The sequence below is a fragment of the Saccoglossus kowalevskii genome, chromosome 10, assembly GCF_978046115.1.
Source record: "Saccoglossus kowalevskii chromosome 10, keSacKowa6.1, whole genome shotgun sequence".
In the NCBI taxonomy this organism is placed as follows: Eukaryota; Metazoa; Hemichordata; class Enteropneusta; family Harrimaniidae; genus Saccoglossus; species Saccoglossus kowalevskii.
In genome coordinates, this window is record NC_140650.1 from 16,539,195 (window position 1) to 16,551,031 (window position 11,837).

At 35.5% G+C, this 11,837-nt stretch overlaps 2 protein-coding genes across 2 annotated transcripts; both read left to right on the forward strand.

Moving 5' to 3' along the window:
- The first annotated feature begins 712 nt into the window (after positions 1 to 712).
- Positions 713 to 4,409, forward strand: LOC146737897 (uncharacterized). Its single transcript, XM_085504727.1, has 2 exons — positions 713 to 1,048; positions 2,296 to 4,409. The coding sequence occupies exons 1-2, from the start codon at positions 848 to 850 to the stop codon at positions 2,527 to 2,529; spliced, it is 435 nt and encodes a 144-aa protein (XP_085360853.1). The 5' UTR covers positions 713 to 847; the 3' UTR covers positions 2,530 to 4,409.
- Positions 4,410 to 6,110: 1,701 nt separating this feature from the next.
- On the forward strand, positions 6,111 to 9,992 carry LOC100368804 (anaphase-promoting complex subunit 10-like). Its single transcript, XM_085504310.1, has 3 exons — positions 6,111 to 6,205; positions 6,815 to 6,970; positions 9,026 to 9,992. Exons 2-3 carry the CDS (start codon positions 6,838 to 6,840, stop codon positions 9,430 to 9,432), a joined length of 540 nt encoding a protein of 179 aa, XP_085360436.1. The 5' UTR covers positions 6,111 to 6,205; positions 6,815 to 6,837; the 3' UTR covers positions 9,433 to 9,992.
- The last annotated feature ends 1,845 nt before the right edge of the window (positions 9,993 to 11,837 follow it).

Genomic DNA, 11,837 nt, shown 5'->3' on the forward strand with positions numbered 1-11,837 from the left:
TTTATATTCTATTTTGTTCATTTTGGATTTACATTTTAGGTTTATTTTGTTCTTAATATTCTTGGCAGCGACTTAAAATGTCGCTTTCATTTTCACTACGTTTCTAGTAGGTTGTATTTACATAGTTTATACACAGTGAGCTGGTTGAAGAGTGGTACGTATATGTCGCCTGTGTAGTCATTTGATAGTCATATCCACAGTCAGCTGGCGCACACGTGATAATAAAATAAATACGATATTTACTATATGGGGGCCGCCATCTTGAATGACGCATAAAACTAAATAAGAGACTCTTATTTAGTTTTATGCGTCATTCAAGATGGCGGCCCCATATGGTAAATATCGTATTTATTTTAATATCACGTGTGCGCCAGCTGACTGTGGTCATATCATAGTTATCTTTAACATTGAAAATTGATTTCTGTCCTCATACAGTGGTCAGCTTGCAACCCGGCGGAAAATAAGCATATCCACTCGGCCTCTTAATTTATTTTCAGTCTGGTATCTATCCTATATTTAGTGCATTTGGATTCTTATACTTGCATTGTTTTGAGTATCTATCCGTTATATTCTTTAAAAGTCACTTGTGTATTCACTTGTCTGTGACCGTGTTGGTCGAATGTCAAATAGACAATGGCAAGGGAATACGAACCGACTTGCGGCCTCTTGTGGTAAGATCATGAAATGTAACCACGTGATCTAATATGCAAATAACTTGGGTAATCTGAACTTGCAAAATAGTGTTGCGACGTCTTCTGATTTCGTCTTCATAAAAGTTTCTGTGTCGATCAGTTTTACAACCGTATTCATCTAATCGTTCCAAGAATCACGTTATCAAATCTCCTCAATGTCGGAAATGGATGTACCAAGCAAGATTATTTCACCAGAAACATGCACTGGTGCTGGAAGTGCGTGTTTTATTGGAAACAACGTGCCCTTCTCTCCTGTTGCAATGACCAGTGCTGGATTTTTCTCGACTTGCGGACGTGGACAGACCCTAAAAAGAACATTATTGGCTGAGATGAAACGACCTGGAACAAACCATATGGTAAGTGTTATGCTGAGTTGAACGATTTAGCGCTTACACGAATTGGGATGTATTTGGGGTTTGTCAATCGCCATGATAGTTTCTGAGAATAGGCGGCCGTTTTCGTATATTCGTCTTCGTAAAGTTCGTCATCAATCATGATAAATGTTTGACATCGACCTTCTCTTGTTGTAGCTAACTGAACACATTTCCCAGAGGTTTTGCAATCCCAAGATAATATTTAGATGCATTCTACCGGCAAACAACGGGAGCATGTAGCAGTTTAATACTGTTTACTTGTCTGTTGCGTAACCAATCTAAGATTTTTTACCGTGTCGTCGAATAGCATTTGCAAGATGTAGATCGGAATACAATCGACCCACCATCTGGACAACTTCCTGTTCATTGTTAGTAAATGTCCAGGGAGGCCGACAGAGATGGAGCACAGTTGCTGTCATCTAATTTGGCGTGAACTGCGTGTCAACATGGAAGGTAATTTTACCTTTCATGGTGTCAGACAGCTGATAATAGAATAGTTACATTTATACACGTGTACCACCCAGTTTATACAACGTGTTAATATCTTGAAATATCTCCATTGTTCTCGGATTACTGTGCTGGTGGTTAATTTAGACTATTATTCATTTTGTTTTCACTAGAAAAAGTTATACACCTGGTAACTAGAAAGATAAGCCTCTCATAATCTTGCCTTTGCATCAGTAATTCTTCAATTAGCAATATATAATCATTATATTAATGCACACATATTTTGGAACTATGGTTCCTCCTATGGACTTGCATAAAGCAAATGTGCAATGCCAAATAGTATTGAAATATTCGTCGCTATATTTGTTTATAAGAATTTGACTCGAATTGTCACCAAAATCGCATGGTAGTCCCTACCATACTAAGGGAAAACTGGCCTCCTTGGTTAATATGACAAATAAATTATCTGATCTATGTACAAACAGCAGCGACTATCCTGGTACCTTTGATCATGGAGCTAAAAAAATTGTATCTTTTTTTAGCTCCATGCTTTGATCTAAGTTTGGCTGGGACTTTTTTACCTCAATGGCTATCCCCACCACCAATTAGATAGTGTCACACATTTTGGTTCATTTTTAACAGATCCAAAATCACTCTGTATAATTTTCTTTTTTTTTTTCTAATTTTTATTTTTTCGAAGTTTTGATGATTTTAATAGGTATATATATTTTAGTACATACATGTACACTCACAATAATATTCATTAATTTTTCATTCATCAGCAGGATGGAGGATCGGAATGCAACTGTAATCGCAGTAATACAAGCGTCATGTGTCGAAGTTGCGGCGGTAGTTTTCATGGACGAGTTCGAATACCGTGTCCGTGTCATCCAAATACCATTCATCTCATGGACACCGTATATTGTCCCAGTTGTCGAGCAACCACCTTGAAAGAATTCCGAGACAAAAGAGCTCAAATCAAACCGCAACAATCACAGCATAAGAGACAGCTTTAGAGGATTTCCAGTTTTATCATACTTTTTGTACTAAACTATTGTTTAAGTTTGTAAAGAGATTGTGTCAACCTTTAACCTCACATTCTGCTTTCTAGCCCCTCAATGTTAGAGAAGTTAACCTGTTAGTGTACTTCTGATTTCCGTTGTACCATGGAAGGTACTAACGGAAGAAGCCACGACGTCTCTCAAGTGGCCACTTAAGACTCTTAACTGGCTTCCTTTTGTTTCAACCCAAGTTAATTCTGATATAGACATTGTCGAGCTCCTCTTTGATGTCAATGATAGTTTGCGATTGCTTACACAAGTAACGAGTTAGCGGAATATGATATAACCTCGCCGACTGTTAACGTGACCATAAAATATATCATTGATTACGACTCATCACCAGTACAAATCAAAAAGATTCACGATAGTTCATCAGTTCTTCTTCAATCAATGTTCTATCTGCCAATTTTTCTTTAAAATTCGCCAAGATCTCCGGAAACAACAACATTCTAACTAGTCGTAATTTTTAATCTTGTGCATGCACATTCATCTATTGCTGCTGAACATGCTCCGAATATTACCGAATACTTGAGATTATCGTGACCCATTGTAAGAAGGTGCCAAAAGCTAACAAGAACCAATGTTTGTGAACAAACATTCATAGGGTAAGGGACGACGTCAAAAGATCGATGTCGGATAAAAAACTTATTTCCTTTAGTTTGGGGGTGGGGGGTTTTGACCTCAAAAAGTTTCTATCCTACAAAAACGATTTTATTTTTTAATGAAGTTAAAAAAATCTAGGAGTATTTGTAGTTCGTTCTTTTCTATCCAATCATGGACAGAAATAACCGAAAAGGGAAAAAAACAGAAAAATGGTTTGGTTCGAGTGTAAATCTGTGCGTCAAATGAGGTGCATTTGTAAAAATGTTTACACCCACCCGACAACCAACTGCTATGCAATACTACTGTCCGATTATCAATTTGTATTTAATGGTGAATGTAGTCTAACGCCATGACCAATATTTAACAATTAAGTTTCAGTGGGGGGTAGGGGGGTTTGGAAAAAAACTAAAGGAATTAAGTTTTTTATCCGACATCGATCTTTTGACGTCGTCCCTAAGGCTAAAACAATAGTGTTGTGGTTCCCTTCCGTTAGTGCCTTCCATGGTTGTACTAAGTTGAATACAGACACGCACATCAAAACAATCATCCAGTTTGCTGACAATGCTATGGGTTGAGAGTGCCAAATATTTTATCAACAGTACAATTGTAAATCATTTCATTTCAAATTAAAATCATTTTGCGGCAGGCATTTGATCTGTGCTTTCCACTCAATATGTAAGATCTCGCAATGATTAGAAAATCACCTATTGTCCCCAAAAATGCCACAGTCTATGTAGAATGCTTTCCTTTGTATGTAGATCCTACAAACGAACATTGTTGCAGTTTATTTAGAGTAGAGTTATTTCTTGTATATACTAGTACACTGTAGATCATTGTTGATGCCAACATCTATTGTATGCGAGTGTTACATTCACTGAATTAATAATACCAGTATATATGTTTGAAATCAGTTGTACAGTGACTCTGGTTAACTTGTCTCTTAAGCTGTTTTTGTCTCTCAACAAATGATAATTTTGATTTGACAATCACATCAGTATTGATTTCTGTAAAAAAAAAAACGTGACGTGCGAATAATTTATTGCTCTAAGTGCATTAGGTGTTTTGTAATTGAAGCCTGTTGATAGTACAAATGCCCTCAAAAACTTTTTAACATATAACATGTATATTTTTTTTATTGTATGCGATGAGAAATGTGAATGGTTCTCTTGCCAATTTTCTAAGTCTGATTTTGGCAATTTTTTTCTGTAAATAAAATGTTCAGTTTTAGTTAACACTTTGAGTTGATTGGTTTATGTATTGAAAAAGTGCAAGTGTACTCCTGCAGCAATTCCTAGAGTTGAAATGTATTTTGTTTTAGTGTACCAGTATACATTTCTGGTATTTTACCGCCATTGTTTGTATACGCTATACTGCTCATTGATCTATGTGAAGAATTATAGAGACTCAACTTCTAATTCATTATAGTACAAGTGCTGGCCTTTGTATTCATTCACAGTATGCCCCAACTTAGATCACATGGTTTATTACTAATACTGCTTATGGAGACGTATTGTCTGCACTTTCTATACAGTAACTCACTGTAGTAATTTGTCAAACTAATGAATAAAAGTTGATATTTCATAGTTGTACATACCGATGCAACTCTGTACAAGGTATATCAGCTGGTCATTAAATTATTGTTTCACCAAATAACCTCAATTATCCAAACCCTGGATGTCTAAATTATTCCTTCATATGTTTGTTTAAAGATTTGATTTTGCGATCATATCAGGCATATGGTGGTATCACAACCTTGTTTGTAGTACCCCCAACCCAACAATCACCATGTTCCCTGACAAAATATTTTTTTTTTTTGAATGTTGCATTGTTTTGGAAGTTCACAAATGCCAATACTAACGATAATCACAAGTTAGTCTCTTTATGAAAAGTAACGCGTAATTACCTCAAGCAGAATTCAGGTCAGATTCTATAATTCAGTGTTGATATCACATGGTTTCTAGAACGGCTGGTGCTGGATATTTCCATATCCATTTATTATCGTAAAATTGAAAACATTCAGAGTACCACTAAATGTGTTCCAAAACACAAAAATCTGCACAGGTCGCCTGTTGACTCTGCTCCCACACGTTTTGAAACGTTTAAAGATTTAAATCCATCACAATCCAAATTAAGTTCACTAGTGGGAGGAGGCTATAGGTGTGAGTGGATTTACTTGGCTAAGAAGTTGACAGGTTCTGGGCGTACTATGAAAATGGTGGAAACTCTCAATAGAATAACATTTCACACAACTCACAGGGGTTCCATATATTCATGAAACCTTTTACTGCTGCATTATGCTGTGATTTCTCAAGGCTCAAAATTGTTGGTTCACCGTCTGGGTATCGTATTAGAAAGAATTATTCTGACCCATAAGTTTGATTAAAACCTAGATTAAATTTCCCCTGGGTTTATATTTTCTCATTTCACCATATTCACCTAGTGCATATACATGTAAATCAAAAATTGCTTTTATTGTATGCTGTATTATTAAATTATTTTCGCCTTAGACTCACATTTATCATTTGCATAAGTGTATGTGCTTCTAATAAAGCAATTATGGTAAGTCGATTTTACTAAATTAAATCCATGTGAACACTTGAAATAAAAAAGTTTATTTTCCACAGACTAAAAAGTGAATATGACCACAGTGGAGCAATTAAATACCAATGAATATTTGGATTGCAGTGCGTTCTTTCTATTGCAGTCCAAGTTCCCCAAAATTTTGTTCATGAGAAACTCAGGATTCTTAGTGAATTGTACAGGCTGTGAAAAAATTAATTTTATGTATTGGCATTGTTGGTTTTGAACAGAAATATATGCCAATTATTACAGTTTACTGGTTTACTAACTCGAGTGTGGAAGGGCGGAACAGAACTTGAGTAAAAACAAGAGTATTGATTAATTAATCTCTGGGGGCGTCCTTTCTTTGGAGGAAATAATACACCAGCAATTGTACAAAAAAATCAGCTGGCCGCGCGTAATGTGAGCTTCAACAAATTTGTGATTTTTAAACAACTCTGTCGTTAAGGTAATGTCTAGTTTTGAATTGTACATTTCCTTGTCCACATTTCGTCAGCGAGAGTAAGATATGTAATTTCTATGTCATATTCACGCGTTAAATGTGCGTACGTAGTACTGTAAAATACATCGTCCGTTTGCACGGTGTTGTTACGTTCGGACATTCCTCCCTCTACAACAGTGGAGTGCTTCGCCGGAACATTCACCTTGAAAATTCAAGATGTGTAAAATAGTACATGTAGTAATTTATTTCCTTGCTGACAAACACCTAAGTATAATCCTGTTTGCCTCCATCCGCTAATCATTCGGCTCCCACAAAACTAGTTTGGCTACCCTCTCTTATTTGCTGTTGGTCATTAAAGGAAAAATTTGCTCAGCAAAATATCATGGATTTGGTACAGTTTATGAGAAATCTAACTTTACAGAATCTTAAAATCAAATTTAGAAACTCTTGAGTGAAATATGCGTTTTACTTTTATTTGGTGAGTGACATTGCCATACCAACTGATTTTATCATGTTTCATATGTATCTTAATAATCAGTAAGAGGTGTTCTGCATATAATACAAAGTAGGAATGCAACTTTAATAAAAACTTTTTTTTTGAATAAATACTTTCAGATTTGTTGGTGATCATAATTCAGATGAGTGATAATAAGGACCCATTATTGTTAGAACAACAAGGTAAAATTCGTGAGATTGGATCCCAAGCGGTGTGGTCTTTATCATCATGCAAACCAGGATTTGGTGTAGATCAGTTAAGAGATGGTTCATTGGGTAAGGTTAATTTTTATACGCGAGAACCTGTACTGACGCTAGTGATTATGAGATTGTATTTACTTCCACCATATGTAATCAACACAGTCACAATTCCCTTCTGCATTCATGTTACCGTAGCTGCAGTTCTGTAGGTCTGGATTTCGCTGGTGTAAGTTTTTATCGTTTTTTGCCGTTTTCTGTTGCATTTGTAGTCTGATTCGTTCATCTATTGGTTTGACACCAGCTAAATCCAGACCTACAGAACTGCAGCTACATCCATGTACACTTCGCTATATTTATATAATACGGTTACTGGTACATTGAACAATAGCTCTGTCACATTTTCCATCTTTGTTCCTAACCACTGGTAGTCGCATTAAAGCTGTACTTACTGTTAAACTTATTTGAAGTCTTGAACATATTTAGTAAAATGAGCCATGACTTGGAATCAGTAGTTATGGTGTTCATGAGTTACAAATGTATGTATGTCAGAACCAGACTGAATTATTTGTCATCTAGAATACCTAAAATCTCAACCTGCTCAACACAACTAGATTAGGAAGAATAAAATGTTCCATGTTCACTTGTTGCATTAGATGTTATGAAATCTCGTATAACTTGCATGAATTTTGAAAGAAGGACAGAACAGCTTGAGAAGTTGGCGTTCATCAAACAAATCCCCTGTCATGCTTTTTATCAAATTTTGAATAAATAATTAAGCCACATTAGAGCGATGTTAATTTTGCATGCGATTCAATAAACTTGTTGATGTCCCAAGCTGCTGAAAATTCAATCATGGTCGAATCTACATATTTATGTTGCAATGTTTGACTGTTTGCTAACAATTTTTGACCGAGATAAATACAAATACCATAATTGTTGTATTTGATATATGGTACATACTACTTCATATGTCGAATGCTACAAACAAAATATATCAGATAATACAGGTTTAAAAGCAACACTGTCATTACGACTGTGCATGACCTTTTTACGTTTCTTCTATTGTGCAACTGCTTCTCTTCTCTGGTTGGTAATGAATGAAAATGAAAAGAAACATTAATCGAAGTTCACAACTACTGATAGTACTATATCACCAAAGAAAAAAAAAACTATGTACGAGCATGACCTATACATTTAGCAATTATTTAAGTTTACTAGCTTGCATATAAATGAGCAGCTGGCTTTCAGCTGATTTCTTAAAACTGGTTGCTATCAATATGTGAATGTTTGTTGTGTGAGCATTCCCTGTACAGCTCTTACAACAGTTGTCACAACAGTGAACCGGTCACTGGTTGCATAGTGGTAGTTGCATCAGACTCATGATCAGTAGACCCAAGTTCAAATCTTACCTTAGGCTGAACATCAAAAGGTCGACCCCTACCTTGGGTGAGTGTGCCACAGACTCAATGGGAAGGCCAATTCCACTGGCCGAGATTCATTCACTAACGAATGCGATTTTGGGGGAACCTTGGTTAAGGTCCGCAGGTGCTTGTGCTCGACCGAGCCTGGTTGACGCCAGGTTAGCGCATTAAAAAAAATGCCATTTGACAGAGAGATGGCCAAACAGCCCTGTCATGTAGTCCCAAACATGAATATGACTTCTGTGGCAAAATGCACTATGTGTCAGCACTAGCACATACAAAAAATATCTCAGGAGAGACAACAGTGACACTCAATGTCCAGAACTGTCGCCTGGCACAAAAAATATTTAAAACAGTGACAAACAAAATCTATTTTACACATGTACATTACATAGGTAGTACCATATTGAGCGTTTTAAATGGGGATGAATGTTCTACTACTTAAACGTTCTGAAACTTGTGTAGTCACTTGGTGCAAAGTTTATCCATTCATTCAGCAGTGACTGTATGAATAAATTGGAAAGTTGTGATGAAAAAAAAAAAATGTAATGCGCAGCAGGTACTATCAATGTTATCTTAGGAAGTGTTCATCACTAAAAATATTATACATGTTTCATTTTTATCCAGCTGTTTTTGGCAGAGGGTTATCAAGGAATTTAAGAAACAAATTTTGCATCCAATAAACATGAATTTTCCTTTTGTATTTCAGAGACATATTGGCAATCAGATGGTACCCAGCCGCATCTAGTCAACATTCAGTTTCGCCGGAAAACAACATTGAACAGATTGTGTATTTACGCCGACTACAAAGCAGATGAGAGTTACACACCGAATAAAATATCAGTCAGAATTGGAAACCATTTTCATGATTTACAAGAGATTGAAGTTTTGGAATTGACAGAGCCCAGTGGTTGGGTAATAGTACCCTTACAAGATAGGAGTGGAAAACCTTTGCGTACATTCATGATTCAGATTGCAGTATTGTCAAACCACCAGAACGGACGCGACACACATATGAGACAAATTAAAGTTTATTCCCCTGTGCAGGAAAACTCTATTGGTAAATTACCGACTTTTTCAAATGTGGAGCTGGCTATGTACAGTACAGTTAGATAATGTGAGGTTACTGTAAAACCATTTATTTTTTCTGACATTTAATTTCACTATTTTGATGTATTGAGCATATTCACTGTGTTTTAATATCACAAATTTTTCAAAGAAGCAATGAGTTTTATTGTTATTTTACATGTTCATATTGATTGAATTCAGCGGATTTACTTACCGATATCAGCAAAATTAAAACCCAGTGAATAATTAATGCATTTACAGTACTGCATATGTGTGACCAGTAGTAATTTTTTCTTAACCATACAACTATTCTTCCCTGAGCAGGTATTCTCCAGGGAATGTGTCCTTTGCTTGTAAAATTTTCCAGTCAATTGTCAAGATGTGATTTTTCATTATGTCTTTGTGATATCAATTTTAATCAAATTCATAATTTAAAGAATATGTCATTTTCAATATTGATTTGTGACACAGAATTTTGATGAAAACATGATTGATTATGAACTTGAAAATACTTTTCATGTAGCACACAGCTAATTGTTCACTAATGCACATATGCACAGATTGTTTTGATATGTGCAGCAAAAATCAATACATACGAGAATATCCTCTCTGCTCAGCAATCCTTATTTTAAAATTCTGTGAAATCCATTAATGTGGAGTTGAATCTAGATAGAGGGACAACGCCCTCCAGTATAATAATGGCAACCCTTTACATGTTCCACCATCATTGATTCACTATACAATAATATTACTGTTACCGAAAAAGCGTTACTATGATAATATCTTCACCTGGAAATGCTGAATAAGTAAATGCAACAACGAAGATGTCAATTATTGGTTTTACAACATCCACAATGCCTCATATCGAATGTTTGTTTTATTTTTGACTTTCTGTGATATTGCAAAATTCATTAACGAGCGCCCTCTAGTGATGGTTTAGCAACATCCCAAGAGTAAATAAAAATAAAAAGGTTTTATACCTTCATTCTATTCAATAAATTCCATTACACTCATTCATTCACTCGATAAAAATGGATGGGTCACAGATGTTTTATTTATAGACATTGACAAAAAAAAATTTTACATTGCCCATTATACCGGGCAATGTTACTTGTTGCAAGTTGTGATATCCCTGTTGTATGTCCGCCGCACAGGAAGTCCAAAGGTGAAAACCTTATAATTTTATATTGTGGGAATTTTCTGCAAACCTGTGTCGAAAGCAATGCTGTACATGGTACAGGGAAAGCGTCTGACTACACTTTTATCACAAAGTAAAAACTAAGTTAACTTGTAAATATTTGAAATTGGGAATTGAACTTGAACATCTGTGAGGTTATTTCGAGGTAACCCTGCTTTTGCTATTTATAAACAATCCCACACTTTTTGATTTTATTGAAAAAACACAGATCATGAGACTGCAAGTCTAGAAAAGATATTACATGTACCCATTAATAATGCCATGCTTTAGGTGAAGCAATACGAAATCTTGCACACTGGGTATTTTATTATGAGACCAGAATTTGGAAAGGGACATTTTACTTGATAAATGGAAGCAAAATCTTTTGTACTTTACCCAGTGAAAATTTCAGCTGAGTCAGAGCATATATAGAAGGTAGAATTTGTTACATCAAAAAACAAAACTGTCAACAAATAAGCTGCTCACTGATTGGTCAGACTGTTAGGAGTTGGGGTTCGGTAGCCAATCAAGCCTTGGCTTTTGATTTTTTTTTATAATTAGCGCCTCAAACGGTGAAGTGTTTCTGTTGTGTACAAGCAATCAATAATAAAAATACAATTCTTTTAGGGCTTTGTTAAATTCTAAATAGCGGACGTCTACACAACCAAACATTGTCCTTTTGAATGACATTTCTTACCCCCCCCCCCCCCCCCCCCGTCAGTACGCTATTATGACGACGTCACAGAAGTGTCATTAGATGTGAGATATTGGAAAGGTGTTTTGTTTTCCGAATTTATGAAAGATTTTGTCATTATAGCAAGTATGCAACAACACACATCCATACTTTACAACAGTAACTTGTTTGAGATAAATTGTAAGCCAATGTATACATGAACGTTTAGTATCAAGCGGCAGTATTAAAAATGCAATGTTATTCCGAACTATTTTCATGGACCCCATCAGATCAGCTACATCTCATTGGTTATTTCACTGGTTTCAATATTAATTTCGGTTATCTATATTACTTGTAATTACGTCGTTTCTCATGAAAATAAACAATATAACAAAATGTTCTCATCCATTATGTTACATATTTAAATCCTACTTTGACAGCCATTTGGGGAGGGTGACTTACAACAGCCTATTACAGAGAATAACTTAGCAAAGTTTCAAGAAAATACTATATAGTTGAATAAAAACCCACTTCAACTTATCTTATACATAGTTAAGCCGTCATAATATTGTTAAAATATAAGTTATGGGCATTGATATTAAA

Bases quoted from the DNA above. Each gene is read 5' to 3' on its own strand.
- LOC146737897 (XM_085504727.1), top strand. From the start codon at position 848: ATGTCGGAAATGGATGTACCAAGCAAGATTATTTCACCAGAAACATGC. The intron at 1,049-2,295 runs GTAAGTGTTATG...TTCATTCATCAG, and splicing joins GACCTGGAACAAACCATATG to CAGGATGGAGGATCGGAATG.
- LOC100368804 (XM_085504310.1), top strand. From the start codon at position 6,838: ATGAGTGATAATAAGGACCCATTATTGTTAGAACAACAAGGTAAAATT. The intron at 6,971-9,025 runs GTAAGGTTAATT...TTTGTATTTCAG, and splicing joins GTTAAGAGATGGTTCATTGG to AGACATATTGGCAATCAGAT.